Source organism: Diaporthe amygdali, assembly GCF_026229845.1.
Source record: "Diaporthe amygdali strain CAA958 chromosome Unknown NODE_34_length_500367_cov_65_467389, whole genome shotgun sequence".
NCBI classification, from domain to species: domain Eukaryota; kingdom Fungi; phylum Ascomycota; class Sordariomycetes; order Diaporthales; family Diaporthaceae; genus Diaporthe; species Diaporthe amygdali.
The window spans coordinates 41567-59906 of record NW_026517054.1 but is presented as its reverse complement, the minus strand read 5'-3'; the positions used below and the strand labels follow the sequence as shown (position 1 = coordinate 59906).

Here is an 18340-nt window from a genome sequence, read left to right as displayed (position 1 = left end):
CACCTAACCAACGGCACCCGGTATCCTGGCCGTGCCGCACTAAAACCTTCATCGGCGGAACAATACTCTAGTGTCAGGCCCGGCTACTCACTTGCGAGACACGGTGATGTTTCCCTCGTCGTCTGTGCCCGCGCTTTCCCCGGCTTGTTTGACAAGATCCAGGGGCGCCTATCCCAGAAGTCGTCCTTGATGATGTCCAGGTGTTCGATCACAACCTTCGCCTTGGTGCGCTTCTTCTTCTCTCTCTCCGACTGGCTTTTGGACAACTGGACTGGCTCGGCAGTGCTGTCTGCTTCCGCAGCAGCGTTGTGGCTACCGGGTTCGGCCAACTCGTAATCTCTGAATATCACGCTGCCCTTCTTGTAAATTTCTGGCTCGTTATTGTAGTTGATCCCGAACTTTGTGAACAATAGCTCGTTCTTGTCGCCGGAGACAGTCCCAGCCAGCGCCCTCTCCGCCTCCTGGCTGTTCATGCCTCCCCTCAGGATCAGACACCAGAACGTTGTGTTGTAAAGGTTGTTGATGTGGCAGTCAGCCTGTCTCCAGCTCATATAGTCCCGCATGTTGGAGACGGAGGGGTAGCAGACTGCTCTGCCATCGAAGCTAGGAAGAGGAGGTGAAAGGGGCCGGTCGGGGAAGTACTGAGACCAAAGGTAGATATAGTAAGACGTGAAGGTCGATACGATGGTAGTCACCAGTTTGCTTGTAACTGTCAGTGAGAAGCTGGCTCACCATGGGGCCTCTCTGCACGTGCATGTGCAGGTGTAGCTGCCGCTCACCTCTCTCGCCTTTCGAACAGCTTGCAAGTCTTGTGAAAGACGAAGCTGTACTCGTCGCTGATACCATATGCGATGACCAGATCAGGCATCTCAGTCACGACCGCCTTCGCAGCAGCGTTCATGAGATCCAAAGCCCTCCTGTCATTGGGCTTCTCCCAGGAGTACTTGTTTGCAAATCTGGCAGTGGTCACGTCAGTCGCTGTGTGCCTCTGCGGATTCCGTGCGCCCTGGCCTGGTAGCTGCTCACTCACTTGGTAAAGCCACGACCGTCTATCCTCACCACAACCCACGTGTTCGGCAGCAGTTGGTCTGGCCGTTCAAAAAGCTTGACATACTCCCATCTACATGCGGGTGAGTCATGTGTATCGCACCCGGGCTTGGACGAGATGAAGCGCACTTTGAATTTGCCATTTCGTTGGCAGTTGTGCATATACAGGGACCCTTTAAGGCCGTAGCGGGGTGTTCGGCGAGCAAGATGTCCTTACCCGAGGTGTGATGTGGCCCCTAGGTATGATCAAGCTCGGCTTGGATGGCAAATCTTGAGCTTTCCCAGGCCAGGGTGGGAGCGGCTCCAGGTTTTTTGGGGTGAGGCGGGACCATTCACGGCAAGCGGCAGCTGCATCCTTGCAACGTCCCCACGCTCCCGCGTTTCTGGGGACTGACCTTGCAGCAATTAGCGTCATTCTCAACTTCAAGGTACCCTCCCCGACCGAGCTTTTTCAGCCCTGCAGATCAGCCAGAGCCGCTTGGGAACTCACCTTCATCACCTCAAACACCACCACGTCCATGCCTCGCCCTCGTCCTAAAGCCACGGGAACCTCCACTCCTGCTTTCAATTCTCCACTCAGGGCACTCCATCTGCCAAGATGAATCTGCTGCTCTCAGACGACTACCTACTCCAAGACTACCCCGAAAACATCACAAATACGATCCGATCCGGCCATGCCACATGCCTGCGCTTCAACCGCAAAGGTGACTACCTCGCCTCAGGCCGTGTTGACGGCACCGTCGTCATATGGGATCTCGACACTATGGGTGTAGCTCGAAAGCTACGGGGGCATTCTAAGAGTATTTCCTCGCTGAGTTGGTCCCGGTGCGGGAGATATTTACTGTCCGCATGTCAGGGCTGGAAAGCGGTTCTGTGGGACCTCAAGGATGGGAAGCCCTTCCGTCAGGTCCGTTTCAAGGCGCCTGTGTACATCGCAGAGCTCCATCCCTGGAACCAGTCAGTACTTACATTCTCACCCGAGGTCCAAATCTGCGGGTAGGCAGTACTGACGCGCCGCAGCCTCCAGTTTGTCGTGTCCCTTTACGAAGAACAGCCCCTCCTCGTCGATATGACCGAGTCAGTCGCACAGAAGCACGTACTATCAACAGCTCCGAGGCGTGTCAAGGTCGAAGGAGACGCAGAGAAGAGGGCGCGCCAAAAGAAGGACGACGCAAGGCACATGACGACTGTCACAATCTACACCAAGTCAGGCGACCACATCTTGGCCGGTACAAACAAGGGCAATCTGAACATCATCGACGCGCAGACACACGAGATAATATACACACAACCCAAGGTGTGCAGCGGGGTGGTCACAACGCTTAAGCTTACGCGATCAGGGCGAGAGCTGCTTGTCAACGGCCAAGACAAGGTTATCAAGACATTCCACCTACCCGACCTCTCGGCAGAGGACCTTGACTCCGATACGATACAGCTGCCTATCGAGCACAAGTTCGAAGACGTGGTGAACCGCTGCTCGTGGAACCACGTCACGTTCAGCTGCACAGGCGAGTACGTGGTAGCTTCCACTTACAACAATCACGAGCTTTACATTTGGGAGCGCGGACACGGCAGTTTGGTGCGAATGCTGGAGGGGCCGAAAGAAGAGCAGGGCGTTATAGAATGGCACCCCTCCAAGGCCTTACTGGCGGCATGTGGGCTGGAAACAGGGCGCATCAACATCTGGAGTGTGACGAGCCCGCAGCGCTGGTCTGCCCTGGCGCCAGACTTTGTAGAGGTGGAGGAGAATGTCGAGTACATGGAGAGGGAGGACGAGTTCGACATTCACCCGCAGGAAGAGATCAAGAAGCGCAAGTTGGATCAAGAGGACGAGGAGGTCGACGTCACAACCATTGGGCTGGCAGGCGTCGGAGAGCATCCAAGCGGGTTTGAGATGCCGATTCTTTTCAACCTAGGAGACTCGGATAGCGAGGAAGAGTTTGTTGCTGTTTCGACAGGGACGGTGAGGCGAAGAAGCCCCGGAGATGGAGCAGACGCCGACGGTGAGGCCACTGGAGCGGAGGAAAAATCGGGCAGGAAGACGGGAAACAGAGGACGGACCAGGAAGAGATGATTTAGTTGCATGATATCCCAGGACGGCGGTGGCCAAACCAGTAGAGGGCCACCACTGTGATGCGCAAGCTGTCCTGACAGGGCTACAGTGAATTGCCCAGACATTTATGACTTGCCGCTTTTGATCCCCACAGTGAGAATTAGGCAGTGTGAAATTGTTGGTCAACAAAGCCACAGAATGAGGTGGACGGAATTCTTCCAGCAGAAGGGACTTCATCAGTACCTGTGCCTGCATGCACTGACTAGGGACCCGGGTGGGCAGATTTGGGGCTCACAGCTCCTCTGCGAGTCCTCCCCAAGTACCTGCCTTACCCGACGACAGCCCCCAACATTGAAGTACCGCATGGACCCACTTTTGCCGCCGCGTGCAGCTAGTGCCGTGCACAGGCCCTCCCAGGTCCAGCGCGCCGGCTAGATCACTCCTCTCTGGATTTTCCAGAGTCGCCTCAACTGCCTGCTCCCTACAACCTCACCACAACCTCTTGTCAGCACGCGTCGGAGCCCACGCATCACCATCTCGCGGCCCTTCCCATACCGCGCCCATAATAAAAGACTGCCGTGATTGATTTTGTGCACTTTTTGAGCGATAGCGACGACGGCTGAGGTGGCTAAACCGACGAGTCGCTCCTTCGGGGCCTTGGGCGGCCTGGTTTGAGAGCGCGGAGGACCAACCCCAACCCATCCATCGAACCATCGTTTGCGCCAGCCTTTCTATCGTCAAAAGTCTTTCGCAAACTCTGCCTTTCGACTCGTTTACCGCCTTTCAACTCGTTGTCCGATTCGGATCGTTCTGTCTGCCTGCGCGGGGACGGTGGCGACTGCACTTGGCCTTCACTTCGACGTCACCTTCGACCCCGATCCTTAACCAGCCGCGTCCACCCTCGCGCCCGATACGGTCCCCCGGCCTATCCCTCGAGACGTAATTCAGGATGGCGAACCTCTACTTCGCGCACTCTAGTGCGCCCCTCAAGACGATCCAGGAGATACAGTTCGGCGTCATGTCCCCTGAGGAGATCAAGAACATGAGTGTGGCGCATATTCAGTATCCCGAGACTATGGACGAAACCAGGACTAAGCCACGGCAAGAGGGTCTCAACGACCCTCGTCTTGGATCTGTCGACAGACAGTTCAAGTGCAAGACATGCACCGAGAGCATGTCCGAATGCCCTGGCCACTTCGGCCACATCGAGCTGGCCACACCTGTCTTCCACCCTGGTTTTCTGAAGAAGACCAAGAAGATCCTTGAGATCGTCTGTCATAGCTGCAGCAAGGTGCTGGCCGATAGGGTTGGTTTAGCTCGACTGTTGTAAGCGTGTGAAGGTCTGCTAATGCTGATTGCACCGACAATAGAACGACCCCGAATTTGCGGCCGCCGTCTCAACAAGAGACCCAAAAGCTCGGTTCGCTCGGGTCTGGGAGGTCTGCAAGAAGAAGAAGCGCTGTGAGAACGAGGTCTCCAAGAAGGACGACGAGTTTGATCCGGAGAACAAGAACAAGCCCCCGCCTCCTAGTCATGGCGGATGTGGCAATGCCCAGCCCGCGGTCCGTCAGCAAGCATTGCAACTCCAGCAAAGGTTCGAGCTTGAGAATGAGGAGGGCGGTGGTAAGGCAATCGAAAAGAAGGTTCTGCCGCCAAAGGTCGTGCATGACATTTTCCGGCGCATCTCTGATGCCGACCTGGAGGACATGGGCTTGAACAAGGACTACGCGCGCCCCGAATGGCTGATCGTCACTGTACTTCCGGTGCCGCCTCCGCCGGTCCGACCGTCTATCAGTATGGATGGTACCGGCCAGGGTCTCCGCAATGAGGATGATTTGACTTACAAGCTTGGTGACATCATCCGTGCCAACGGCAACGTCAAGCAGGCATTGTCCGAGGGTTCCCCAGCACACATTCTGAACGACTTCGAGCAGCTCTTGCAATACCACGTTGCCACATACATGGACAACGACATTGCCGGCACGCCGCGCGCATTGCAGAAGAGCGGCCGACCTGTCAAGGCAATCCGCGCTCGTCTCAAGGGCAAGGAGGGTCGTCTTCGAGGCAACCTGATGGGAAAACGTGTTGATTTTTCTGCACGTACTGTCATCACGGGTGACGCCAACATTTCTTTGGACCAAGTCGGCGTACCTCGAAGCATTGCGAGAACTCTGACCTATCCGGAAACTGTCACTCCATACAACATCCACCGCCTGCATCAGCTGGTTGAGAATGGCCCGAACGAACACCCAGGCGCCAAGTATGTTATCCGCTCCGACGGCACTAGGATCGACCTTCGCCATCACAAGCGTGCCAGCCAGATCACTTTGGAGTACGGTTGGAAGGTTGAACGACATCTAATCGATGGGGACTATATTATCTTCAACCGTCAGCCCTCGCTGCACAAGGAGTCTATGATGGGTCACCGTGTCAAAGTTATGCCGTACTCTACCTTCCGGTTGAACCTGTCCGTCACGTCTCCGTACAACGCCGACTTCGACGGCGACGAGATGAACCTTCACGTACCTCAGACTGAGGAGACTCGCGCCGAGGTGCAGAATCTGTGCTTGGTGCCCCTGAACATCGTCTCGCCACAGCGGAATTCTCCATTGATGGGCATTGTCCAGGATACTTTGGCAGGTGCCTACAAGCTATGCCGTCGTGATGTATTCCTGACCAAGGAGGAAGTCATGAATGTCATGCTCTGGGTTGAAGACTGGGATGGAGTCATTCCCACCCCGGCCATACTCCACCCATCTCCGCGCTGGACTGGTAAGCAGATCATCAGCATGGTCATTCCCAAAGAAGTTAGTCTACAGCAAGGAAGCAGTGAGCTCCCTCTCGACGACGGCGGGATCAGGATTCACAATGGCGATCTTGTGTACGGTCTCCTCACCAAGAAGATCGTTGGAGCCGCGGCCGGCGGCATCATTCATATTACTTACAACGAGCTTGGGGCACACGCAGCAATGGGCTTTCTCAACGCCTGTCAGCGTGTTGTGAACTACTGGCTTCTGCACAACGGCCATAGCATCGGAATCGGTGACACTATCCCTGACAAGGATACTATAATCAAGATCCAGCAGGACATTGACGGCCAGAAGAAGATTGTTGCCGAGATCGTGACGGAGGCCACCGAAAACAAGCTCGAGCCGCTCCCTGGAATGAGTATTCGAGAGACATTCGAGAGCAAGGTATCAAAGGAGTTGAACGCTGCTCGTGACAAGGCCGGTACGACGACGGAGAAGAGTTTGAAGGATTTGAACAACGCTGTGACCATGTCTCGGTCCGGTTCCAAGGGTTCCTCCATCAACATTTCCCAAATGACTGCTCTTGTTGGTCAACAGGTTGTTGAGGGAAAGAGAATCCCCTTTGGATTCAAGTATCGAACGCTGCCGCACTTTACCAAGGATGATTACTCGCCAGAGGCGCGTGGCTTCGTCGAGAACTCTTACTTGCGTGGCCTGACGCCCACGGAATTCTTCTTCCACGCCATGGCTGGTCGTGAGGGTTTGATTGATACTGCTGTCAAGACGGCAGAAACCGGTTACATCCAGCGCCGACTGGTCAAGGCGCTCGAGGATGTCACCGCGAAATACGACGGCACTGTTCGAAACTCCCTGAACGACATCATACAGTTTATCTATGGTGAAGATGGCCTCGATGGCATGCACATTGAGAAACAGAAGGTTGACTTCCTCACCATCTCCAACAAGGAATTTGAGAAACGCTACAAGCTTGATCTCGTCGAGGACTCCGAGACGTTGACCAACGCTCTCGAATACGGCAGTCACTTGGCGAGCAATATCCAAGAGCAACAGCTGCTTGACGAGGAGTACGATCGCCTCTACACGGCTCGCAAGACAGTCCGCCACATCATGTTGTCACGTGGCAAGGACGAGACCATGATGCAGCTACCTCTGAACATCATACGGTTGATCGACAGCACAATCTCCTTCTTCAAGGTAGACCCCACCAAGCGGAGTGATATGAAGCCCTCCGACGTGATCCCAGCTGTTGATGCGTTCATGAGGCGCATGGTGGTTGTCCCGGGTCAAGATCCGATTTCCAAGGAGGCTGATGAGAGCGCGACGATCCTCTTCAAGGCCCACCTGCGCTCGCGGCTGGCCTTCAGGCGTCTCGCAGTCCAGCTTCGACTTCCTCGCATAGCATTCGACCATATTCTTGGGGAGCTGGAGAACCGCTGGTCCAGGTCAATGGTCAACCCCGGAGAAATGGTGGGTGTACTCGCGGCGCAGTCCATTGGAGAGCCTGCCACACAGATGACACTCAACACGTTCCACTTCACTGGTGTTGCCTCCAAGAACGTCACTCTGGGTGTGCCTCGGCTCAAGGAGATTCTCAATGTCGCCAGTGACATCAAGACTCCATCGATGCAAGTTTTCCTCGAAGGCGATGATTCGTCACAGGACGCGGCGAAGACACTTCGAAGTCTTACTGAGCACACAAACTTGCGGTCGGTCACGGCAATGACTGAAATTTTCTACGATCCGGACGTTCGAGCGACCCTCATCTCAGAGGATGAGGACATGGTCGAGGCGTACTTCCTTGTTGACTCTGATGAATCCGAGGACGTTGATCGCCAGACTCGTTGGGTGCTTCGAATCACGCTGGACCGGCAAAAGATGCTTGACAAGGAACTGCGGGTCGAAGACGTTGCTCAGCGTCTCAAAGAAGAGTATTCGGATGATCTGGCCATTATCTTCAGTGACAACAATGCCGATGAGCAAGTCATCCGTGTCCGTTCGATCCGCGATAAAGCCGAGGGCGACGAAGATGATATGGAAGAAGACGTCATGCTCAAGCGACTCGAAACTCACTTGCTGGACAAGCTTACCATTCGCGGCGTGCCCGGCATCGAACGGGCGTTCATCAACAAGAATGCTCGCCTCGTAGAGATGCCTGATGGCTCACTCAAGGCTAAGCAGGGCGATACCGACTGTGAGGAGTCCTATCTTGACACAACTGGTACAGCGCTGCGTCAAGTTCTTGCTGTTGATGGCGTCGACACGAAGCGGACCACCACCAACCAGCTCCATCAGATCATTGATGTGTTTGGCATTGAGGCGGCACGATCGGCTCTGCTTTCTGAGCTGACGAATGTTCTGGCATTTGATGGTTCCTACGTCAACCACAGGCATCTGGCCCTCCTGGTCGACGTCATGACGTACCGCGGCAGCATTGCTGCTGTCACTCGTCACGGAATCAACCGCGCGGACACGGGTGCGCTCATGCGCTGTTCCTTCGAGGAGACGGTCGAGATTCTTCTCGAAGCCGCAGCTACAGGTGAGCTGGATGACTGCCGCGGTATCTCCGAAAACGTCATGCTTGGGCAGTTGGCACCCATGGGAACAGGCCACTTTGAAGTGCAGCTTGACCCGAAGATGTTGGAGACTGTCATTTCGGACAACTCGCGCATGGGTCTCATGCCAGGTATGACGGTCAAGGGCAGCCCGATGGAAGGTGCGGCAACGCCTTACGACACGGGCTCTCCTATGGCAGATACGGGTGGCTTCTTGGGTATCATGTCCCCGGCGCCAGGCAACTTCTCGCCCATTATCGGCGCGGGTTCTGAGACACCGGCCGGGTTTGCCACGGAGTACGGTGGAGGTTTCGGTATGGGCGGGGCTGGTTATTCAGCGACCAGTCCGCGTGCTACGAGCCCCTTCGCTCCGACTTCGCCGTCATCTCCTTTCGGAAACCACGGCGCAGGGTGGTCTCCAACATCTCCCATGGGCGCCTACTCGCCGACGTCACCGATGATTGATGCCGGCGCTCATCTTGGTAGTTCGTCTCCAACTTTCAGCCCGGGGTCGCCCTCGTACTCGTCGACGTCGCCGTTGATGCGGCCTACCAGCCCAGCCAGTCCAAACTACAGCCCGACCTCGCCGAGCTACTCTCCGTCATCCCCGACGGCACCCAAGTACTCGCCTACGTCGCCGGCTGGAAACTTTGGGGCCTCACCGACCTCCCCGTCGTGGTCGCCAGCGAGTCCGAACTACAGTCCGACCTCGCCCAACGTCCATGCCACATCTCCTCGATACTCTCCCGCGTCTCCGACGTGGTCTCCAACTTCTCCCGATGCATACTCGCCCACGAGTCCGACCTACCAACGGTCACCAGGGCAGAACGTGTCTCCGACCAGCCCGAACTACTCGCCATCCTCGCCTCAGTACGCGCCTCCGACGCCTGGACGACATGCTGGCGGTCAGGATCAATAGTAAGTCAACCACGATGGGCCTGCCAGCTTATTTGAGAGCCCAGAACATGGTGCTAACCTGATTGTCAGCTCACCCACCTCTCCTACCAATGATTAGCGTGACTGGATGAGCGAAGAGGAGTGAAGAATGTACGGTTGGCACCTTGTGTATGCGCCGGTGCTAGGGCAACCTGATTTGATGAGAGCTGCGCATAATAGAGGCCTACGCAAATGTATCTAGATTCGGTGGGGGGGGGGGTTCCATTCAGATGAGAAGCGAGCTCAGGACACACTCGAGACCGACCGGCAAAAGCAAAGCGAACGACCGAAACAAGGAGGGAAGAAGAGAGATAAAAGTCAAGAAAAAAAAACTAATTGTAACAACACGAGACAAGCCCAGGGGTAGGTATGCGTGCGTGGCTTTTTCCATAGTCGGGCAGCACGGGCAAGCAAGAGGCGCAGGGCAGACAGACTGACACAAACGGGACGGGCACGGGGCCGGGACGGGGTGAGGGGCCTGGCAGGTGAGGACACCTCAAAAGCCTTAGACACGCAGACATGGGCACATTAGGCAGGTAGACGGAGGCTTTGCATAGCCTTTGAACATTGATTCATGAACATTAAAGAACAATCCCCAGGACACGCCCAACTTTGCCGTCGGGCGGTGTTGTGCCCCCTTCCGTGGTCGATCAGCCATAGAAATTCGCGGCTCTACCTTCTATGAAGTAGCTGGCTCGATAAGAGCCCGACAAATTGAAATGAAGACACTCGACACAATTGGGGCAGGCAGGCAGGCAGTCAGTCAGGATGGTTCGAAAAGGCTGCACGGCGACATGGCAATAGTCAACTAGGACTCTGTGTAACTCCATGTTCGGGGAAGCACACCACCCCCCCCCCCCGGCCAGCCTCCCCCCCCCTCCAAACCCCAAAGAGGACGCAGCAGCCCCGACTGTAGCCTCGGCCGTCATCTCCAACGAATCCAACGAGCCAACCTCTTCCCGACTCACGACCCTGCGTTGCAAGGCAGAGCCCGCAACCCTCCTCCCCTCAACTCAGCAACCAGATATGGGCCTCGTTGAGTACTCGGACTCGGAATCCGACAGCGATTCCCCTCAGACCTCGCCGCCCGCAGCTGCAGCCGTCGCTGTCGCATCCCAACCCGCCAAGAAGCAGACCTTCCAGAAGCTCGTCGACAAGTCCAACCCGGGCAAGATCCTCGTCAACCTTCCCTCCGCGCCCACTTCGTCAGACGACGCCGCCGCCAGCGAAGCTCCGGCCGCAAAGCGGCTCAAGACCGGTGCCAGCAGGTTCAGCGGCTTCAGCTCATTCCTACCGCCGCCCAAGGCCTCGAATTCGCAACCCCGAGCAGGAAACACCGGCAGAGCTGCGCCGAGAGTTGGCGTCAACTTGAGGACGAGCTCCGAGGCTGCCTTCAGCAGAGACTTTGTTGATGAAAGCGACGATGGCATCGCGAACACGGACAGATCGGCCGACGTGGGCTCCGGCTCCGGATCCGGCTCGAGCTTAAACCTGCCGCCACCCAAAGCCACGCCGCCAGCACAACCGTCTGTACCACATGGGCAGGTGTCCGAGGATGAAGTCAAGCTTGTGGGGAAGCCCCTAATGTTCAAGCCGCTCTCTGTCGCCAGAAAGCCCGGCAAGAAGCTCGGAGGACCCAAGACCACCGTGGCTGCTGCTTCAACGACAGCATCACAGGGCGGCGCGCTGAAGCAACCATCAAATGTAGGTGCCTCGGCGCCACCGGCGAAAGAAGAACCACAGGCGGCGCCACCGATCAAGAAGAAAAAGATCTCGCTGTTTTCAGTAGCAGAAGATACACCCAGCGCGGGGGCGGCGCTGGAAGAGAGCACATCCTACGAGACTGAGTCGTCTGGCCATGACGTTGGCACATTCGCTGATGGCGCTGCATTGTATGATTACGCCACCCAGCAGCACCATCAGCAGCAGTACGCGAGCTACTCCGAATCACCGGCACGGCCAGCTGGCCACCCAGACCCCACCTCTCTCGACTCGATAGCGGACGACCTAAATCTCGGCCCAGCAGCACGGCGGGAACTCTTCGGCCGCGGTGGCGCGCCCACCAAAGCAACAGCCAAGTCCGTCATCAACTTCAACCTGGACCAGGAATATCGGCATAACGAGGAGCTGCGGCAGTCCGGCGCGCTGGACCAGCAACAACACAATCCCCTGCGTGCGATCAAGCCGGGCAAGCACAGCCTGCAGCAGCTGGTAAACCAGGTGCAGAGCCAGCGGGATGCGTTGGAGGAGAGCTTCGCCAAGAACCGGGCGACACAGAAGCAGTCTGGGGCCAAATATGGATTCTAGATGAGATGGTCTTGGCTCCGTAGCGGACCTCATCCTCGCTTCTACGTACTACTTCTGGGCGCTGCAACCTCGCTCGCTGAGATATCGGGCAGCGTGCGGTCCGAAGCAGCTCGCACTTCTTACTGCCACTCACCAACATGGCAGGGTTTCAGAGCAGCGTGCCGCAGCTGCTGCCGCAGATAAGCAACCAATGGGCAGTAGGGAGCGCCGTCTCTGGATGTTGGATTGAGCAAACAACGCCACCTTCACTCAAATGCACGCTTTTGCACGGCTGGATGTGCTCCCTGCCGTGCATCCTTCTGCGGTTTCCTGGGTGCAAAGTCTGACGGGCGCGGACATTGAAGGTCCAAACGGGCAGGCTCGAGTTCGGTGAAGAGCCTCCCCAATCAAGCGCCTCGCTGCAGTCCGGCGACGTTCCCCGACGCCTCCCATGCAGGTCAAGAGATTGGATGTACATGTAAATAATCAATTTATTCCCGTAAAACACGAGGGATATCCGTCAACGTACCCTTGCGTAGACCATCCGCCATTTTGCTCTAATGCGCAAGGATCCATTCATGCACAATCCCGTTGTCTGTCGCAGCGTTCTCACCCTTTACCTTGCAGAACGAGGGAGAAGAGGGAAGGCCGGTGGGCGGGGGGGGGGGGCACACTCGTGCTCATGGGACGTCTCTCGAGGTTTGTCTCTTGGGTATCGGGCAGGCCATGTCCCAAGAATAGTGCCTCGAGACAGCACTTCCATGGGCAGCATTTGTCATGCTTCTACCGCTGAGGTGCGATTAACTCTGTAATGCTTGCTGCCATGTAGAGTCTGGCCAGCAATCTCGCATCTGACCCCACAGGTCAATTCTAGCCCCTTGCTCGCAGATGTCTCTATTGACTGTCTGGACTGTACACTCTCGGTGAGACGCCTGGTCCACCCAGGTACGACGGCTTGCTTCCTTGGCCGGATCTTGGCAGCGGCGGTGTTTCTACTCGGGCCCAGCATCACACGCACGTCACAGGAGCAGTGCAACCCAAAGGGTAGGTGTGTGATATGGCGCGGAAGCGAAAACGACGCCGCCAAGACGGGTTTCAAGGTGAGCGGGCCAGTTGAGGATGCGTCCAGCCCACCCAGCGTGTGGCAAACAGGCAGGGACCGAAAGCCGCCTAGACTAGATACTAGACTATGTAGCTGTCGTGGTGTAGCGGAGCGGTCCGAGACATTGATCGTCAGTGCTTCGGGGCCTTGGCACCTGGGCATTCGTCGGCGGGCGCGCAGGCGGCAGGGCACAGGCACAGGCACAGGCACAGGCACAGGCACAGGCTCGGGGGGACGAAGCCACCTGGTCGCCCAAGTCGAGCGCCGAGAAATATTGATCGTCTCGGCGCACGGGGATGGAGAAATAGTTTGCCGGGCTCGCTATATTTACCATGCCATGCACACCATGCACGCCATGCAACATGCGCCATGCACCAACCCAAAGGGACGAACGGGACTCGACAGTTTCAAGCGTTTCCCCAAGTGCCTCACCGCCCCCGGGGCCCACGCCGATCTGATAAGCTTGACTCACGGCGGCTTGCGTGCTTGTTTCGACGCCTTGTCCCACTCGACTCGGGCGACGGTTCGACAACACGCGCTTGCGGTCCCTGCTGGCCTCGTCCTCGGGGAGGACAGACACCTTCCCGGCTGACCCGGCTGACAGCCCATGGAAGGTACGCTAACACACAGGGCCATTGAGATCTCGTTCTCGTGCTCCTGGCGACGAGTTCACAGTAACAAGGGGGGTGCGCGATTGAGGCGGGGGGCACAAGCGTTACAGCTGACAACCTTGTGCTTGTGCTACCCTGCGGGAGGGCGAGCATCCCAAGAGTCTTGGCCTTGTTTGCTCTTGACGGGACAAAGGTTGATGGTTTCCTCCACGACAGCCGCCATTGGCCAGGGGACATGTCTCGACCACGGAGAGCAAGGGGTTATGAGAGGGTTCTTCATAAATCACTCAGTAGTTGTCCCTATAGTTCATACGTATAGTGCGGTTCGAAACATGGATGGAGGAAACAGTATATATTCTTAGCACAAGGTCTTTGCTTGGCAAATATTCATCCACACTTGCTGTTACTGATGGTTCTGTTAATCCTCTTTGACTGACATGGTCGTCCAATGTGCCGTCCTTTTCGTAAAAATCTGACCGATATCCACACCCGCCAGCATAGCTGACTTGATTGCATCTGAGCCTTCATAGAAAAACGCCGTACATAGCCTAAACACTGCGCTACCAAACAAGCTCAAGTCAAAGACCAAACAAAAGACCAAATGAAAACCCAGATAAAAGGCCAGCCGCCCCGCTGTTTCCTCAATAGTTGCTATTTTTTTCTTTTCAAATCTCAAGGCGAAGAGAACCGCGCATGACAGAATAGAGCCACAAAAGATGACTTGGCTGTAGGCGACGTGTGGCGTGCCTGGTGGTAAGACATCAAGGAGTCGAGGTGTAGAGTGGCTAGCTAGCTGCTGCCTCACTCGACGAGAGCAGCCGCATTGTGCCAGTCGTCCTGGTGGTCTCCCGCATGTTCACCGTAGTGGACGGGTGCGACCTTGAGGACCTTGAACCCGGGAGCGGAGCCCTTGCCGTCGCTGCTGAGCGAGGAGCTTCGCCTCTTGTGCATCTCCCCGGCCTGCTTGGCTTGCTGCGACTTTGGGAAGGACTCGGAGGTGACGGGTCCCAGGGGCAGGAAGGTCAGGGGCATAGAGCGGCGAGGGTCAGACATTGTGAATGGTTGTAAAATAATGATGACAGAAGACAGGATTTGTCGTGTGTGGGGGGTGGGGGGTCAAGTCGGGCTGCGTCGAGGTTGGGAAGGAATGGTATGAGATATCGAGACGGTCCGGCTGTGGGATGGATGCTAAAGAGGCAGTAATAGACTGGCTGACGCTTGCTGACCTGGCTGACCGAGTGCTGAGAGTTTTATGTGATGGCGAACAAAAGACAAGAGGGGAGAGGAAGACAAAGGAGCTCGAAGGGGGGGACTTTATATCTACAGACGGTGGGTGCGGATCTGCTTGCCCAATGCGCTGGCCCCAATGCTGTATCTGCCCTCATGCATGTGCAGAGGTGTGTGTGTGTGTGTCTGCATCTGTGTCCGAGTCTGTTTATCTCTTGTGACACGGACGGGAGAGGGAGGGAGTGGGTGAGGTGTGGACATGGACATGGACGCTGCATCTCAGCCCCTTCTGCTTCTCCGCCAAGAGCCCTTGCCCGACATGTCGCCCTCCAGAAACACCTACAGGTATATGGGCACTGGCACCAGAGGGCCATTCGAGCAAGCAATGGTCATGGGATCCTTCCTGGGTCGGGCCTGCACCCATCTCCCGTCGCCTCGAACTCTCGGGGCTTTGTGACCCCTCCTCGCCCGTCCCGCCTTCTGCCTCACGCCTCCTTCGCTCCCCCCTCTCCCTGCCTCGCTCCCTCGCTGCGTGGCTCCTGTCGTGTCATGTCCTGTGCGAGCTGTTTGGCCTGTACTTGGGCCAATCTGGCTTTGTGCTGCCGAGCCCACACGTGGGGTCGGGCATTGGTCCTGGGGGCAATGGAGCACAAAGACAGGCAGGTAGGTGGATGGGCCTTCGATATCCGAGCTCCGAGCGGGGCAATGTGGTCCTTGTGCCTATCCCCTATCAGAAGCGGCGTAGGATTTGCGCCACAGCCAAGGGGGGAGCAAAAGTCTCGGGAGCCATGAGGGCGAGGTTGTCGATGGATGCGTGTCTGGTATCAAAAACAGACCAGCGGGAGCATCGTCTAATGCCAAATAAGGCAATTAAACAATCACATGTGTGGAGAAGACGTTGCGGCTCCGCGAGGACAGTCAATTCCGTCCCTTGGGCCAGATCCTGGGGTCGGGTAGCCGGGCCCAGCGCTCTCGCCATTGGTCCGCCTGGCCGCTGCAAGAGGATTTCCCGGAAGACGGCTGCGGGATGTGGTCCTGCGCTCACGCACCACAGCAGTACCCCACGCCGCGACAACGACAACGACGCGGCCACGGACTACCACACTCGGGCCAAAGGCAGCTAACTGCACCAGCAGCCGCGGGTAGGGCTGATGGAGAGCGGAGCCCAGTCCTGCCCGGCTTCCCACCGACCGACCGCCTGTCCTGAGTACTCGTCACGGCTCCTCTCGTTCGAGGCTTGGGGGCTCGGTCTGCTCTCCCCTCATCCTTCCGTTCCTCCTGGTCCCCTGCTCGACAGCAACACTGTAAGCGCTGTCAGGTACACTCCTTACTTGCGCCTTCTCGCTAGTCGGCAGCGCCTGAACACAATGTGTAGTGTCTTGCGCCAGCACGTTGGCAGCACGGCTACGGAAACAGACGTACGGCCACGTTTTTGGATCCTTCCACTGCGTGCTGCCTAGTACCTGACACACGGATCGTGACGGCCTGCCTTGCTTGTAAAACCTCTGTCCTTTGCCCTCCCTCTGACGTGAGCTGCCTAGAGGACACTTCCCTCCTCGGTCGAATCGGCAGTGCCACGGATCAGGCTGGTCTTTTCTGGGGAGTGCATGGGCTGAAGCGCCGGCTGGACAACGACAGTTGAATGGCCAATATACTTCTAGAAGCTGCTGGGCTGCAATATGGTTCACACCGGGCCATCATGTCGGTGCGTCTGAAAAGTACCATGTACTGACTTGTACTTCACAGGTTCTCTGAAGTCAACCCATCTGTCCAAGCAACGACCAAAGTAGCTCGGCTCTGCTTCTTAGAGTTCCAGCCCAGGGGCAATTTTTCTCAGCTTCAGTCTTGACTGCCATTCGAGCTGGTATGCCACGGCAGTCTTGTTGGCGACCGACGTTGCAGCTCGACAAGTACCGTGCCGTGATAAGCTGGCACTGCCCGCAGCTTGACAACTCGCGTTGGAGGGACAGACCCACAACTCACCGAGAAGGAGAAATACCTCGTCAGCCCAGCTGCGGCTGTGACCTGAAGGTGAAGATTCACATGCTTTGCAGCTGCAGGGTGACTGAGAAATGCAGGCCCACTGGCAGTGGTCTGCTGATGTTTGTGCTCCGTGATCGAGAGCACCATCATGCTGGAAGGAGGAGCCAACGAAGGAGCACGCGTAGAAAGTGGATTGGTCGTCAAGGCGTCCCATTCCAATATCACGTCACATCGTGACGCACGAGGGGGGAAGCGCTCGCCGTTTCGGGCAGTTCAACAGTCGACATGCTATTATGCCTCGTCCTTGACCGTGGTGGATGCCCGGAGAACCACCCGCGGCTGGTCATGCTTAAGCAGCAGTCTAATGGACTTGTCTGCAGGTTTGGGCCGCATGATGCGACCATGGAAGGCATGCTGCAACCTAAACGAATTGGACTTGTGCACACAAATTCCTTAGCTGTTGGCACGTTGGACAAGAACAAGAAGCCATCTGAAGATCACGATAGAGCCAACACTACGACCGCCGAGACATATCACTTCAGGCTTGGGTTGGAAGACGTACTTCTGGCCGAGTAGGAATGAACGGTGAGCTGGGGACATGCTTGATCCTCAAGAGAGGGTGTGCCTGGTCACGAAGCCAGCCAATATTTCTTCCCGCAAGCCGGCGTGATGGAGCTGACTAGCATGTGCCCGCGAACCCCAGTCCGGCATGTATGTAACCTCAAGATGGTTGGTCCGCAGGCGCGGTGAAATCACATTGAAGGAAAGGCGCAGAGTTCCTCGTCAGGCCGTTGTGGCTGTAACAGATAGGGGCCGAGGGGCAGGATGGGCACACATCCAATCCACGCAGCATACATGGCAAGCAAATGAGTAGCCCTTGCTTCCAAACGGCCCGAGGTCGAGGGAGAAATTTGTGTCTTCCTCTAATTTCTTGCTCACCTGCTGCTTCGTAGCTTGATATGAAGCGCACTCCCAACCCCAGCTTCTCAGCGCAGCAGAAGCACTATAGTCGGTTGTTACGAGGAACGGCGATCCCAAGGCTCCGGAGACGCGCGCGTGTTGCGCGTGTGGGCGGACCCTGGGTAACTTGCCTGATGAGCCTGTGGGGCCTGCTCAGGATACCAACACGGCAGACGATGCCCTTGCAGGGCTTGATTATGGTAACTTGACATGAGGTGCCAAGGCAAAGCTGTTGTGATTGGCTCGAAAGCGCCTTGCTGCGCTTCCCGCACGTTGGTCACGTCAGCGGTTCTCTGACGCCAGACGCTCATGCTGCTTGAGGGCGTGGCGACGCACGCAATGGCAATGTTGCATTGAACGGACGATCTGCTGCAGCTTCCGGAGACGCGGTTGGTTGGCCCAACGGTGCCAACCTCATCTTAGCCGCCTGTTGCTGCTGGCCTGAAGCCGTCCCTCGTGCAACTCATAACATGAGCACACAACGAACGCGTAGAACTTCCTCCTTGGGCTCACTTCGGAGGTATCTACGCTCTACCAACACTGCTATTTCCGATGTACAAGAGTCCGGGTCGGGACACGCGCCTGATGCGTGAGTATCTTCCGCAAAGCTCGCGGACACAAGAGCCCTCAAACGGGGAGGACCCTTGAGATGCGGGTGTTTGCTCGCATGTTCCCTTTGACGGAGGTTGGCATGTCAATGGCGAACCAATTGCGCAACAAGTACGCGACGGTGCCCATTGATCAATGCCCTGCAACACTGAGAAGATGGATGATGGATAGTTGAGGTGTTGGCTTCCCGGGCTTGATGGCCA

General features: G+C 56.7%; 5 protein-coding genes across 5 annotated transcripts; 3 read left to right on the top strand and 2 right to left on the bottom strand.

Moving 5' to 3' along the window:
- Positions 1 to 83: 83 nt before the first annotated feature.
- J7T55_005421 (trna guanylyltransferase) lies at positions 84 to 1462 on the bottom strand (the record flags this gene model as incomplete). The annotated part of the gene is made up of 4 exons (XM_053132915.1): positions 84 to 702; positions 780 to 956; positions 1031 to 1120; positions 1443 to 1462. 4 exons carry the CDS (start codon positions 1460 to 1462, stop codon positions 84 to 86), a joined length of 906 nt encoding a protein of 301 aa, XP_052989041.1.
- A 183-nt stretch (positions 1463 to 1645) lies between these two features.
- On the top strand, positions 1646 to 3121 carry J7T55_005420 (uncharacterized protein; the record flags this gene model as incomplete). The annotated part of the gene is made up of 3 exons (XM_053132913.1): positions 1646 to 1816; positions 1904 to 2004; positions 2068 to 3121. 3 exons carry the CDS (start codon positions 1646 to 1648, stop codon positions 3119 to 3121), a joined length of 1326 nt encoding a protein of 441 aa, XP_052989040.1.
- A 928-nt stretch (positions 3122 to 4049) lies between these two features.
- On the top strand, positions 4050 to 9438 carry J7T55_00541 (DNA-directed RNA polymerase II subunit RPB1; the record flags this gene model as incomplete). The annotated part of the gene is made up of 3 exons (XM_053132912.1): positions 4050 to 4406; positions 4471 to 9341; positions 9411 to 9438. The coding sequence occupies 3 exons, from the start codon at positions 4050 to 4052 to the stop codon at positions 9436 to 9438; spliced, it is 5256 nt and encodes a 1751-aa protein (XP_052989039.1).
- Positions 9439 to 10385: 947 nt separating this feature from the next.
- Positions 10386 to 11666, top strand: J7T55_005418 (uncharacterized protein; the record flags this gene model as incomplete). Its single annotated transcript, XM_053132911.1, has 1 exon — positions 10386 to 11666. One exon carries the CDS (start codon positions 10386 to 10388, stop codon positions 11664 to 11666), a length of 1281 nt encoding a protein of 426 aa, XP_052989038.1.
- A 2493-nt stretch (positions 11667 to 14159) lies between these two features.
- On the bottom strand, positions 14160 to 14411 carry J7T55_005417 (uncharacterized protein; the record flags this gene model as incomplete). The annotated part of the gene is made up of 1 exon (XM_053132910.1): positions 14160 to 14411. The coding sequence occupies one exon, from the start codon at positions 14409 to 14411 to the stop codon at positions 14160 to 14162; it is 252 nt and encodes an 83-aa protein (XP_052989037.1).
- Positions 14412 to 18340: the final 3929 nt, after the last annotated feature.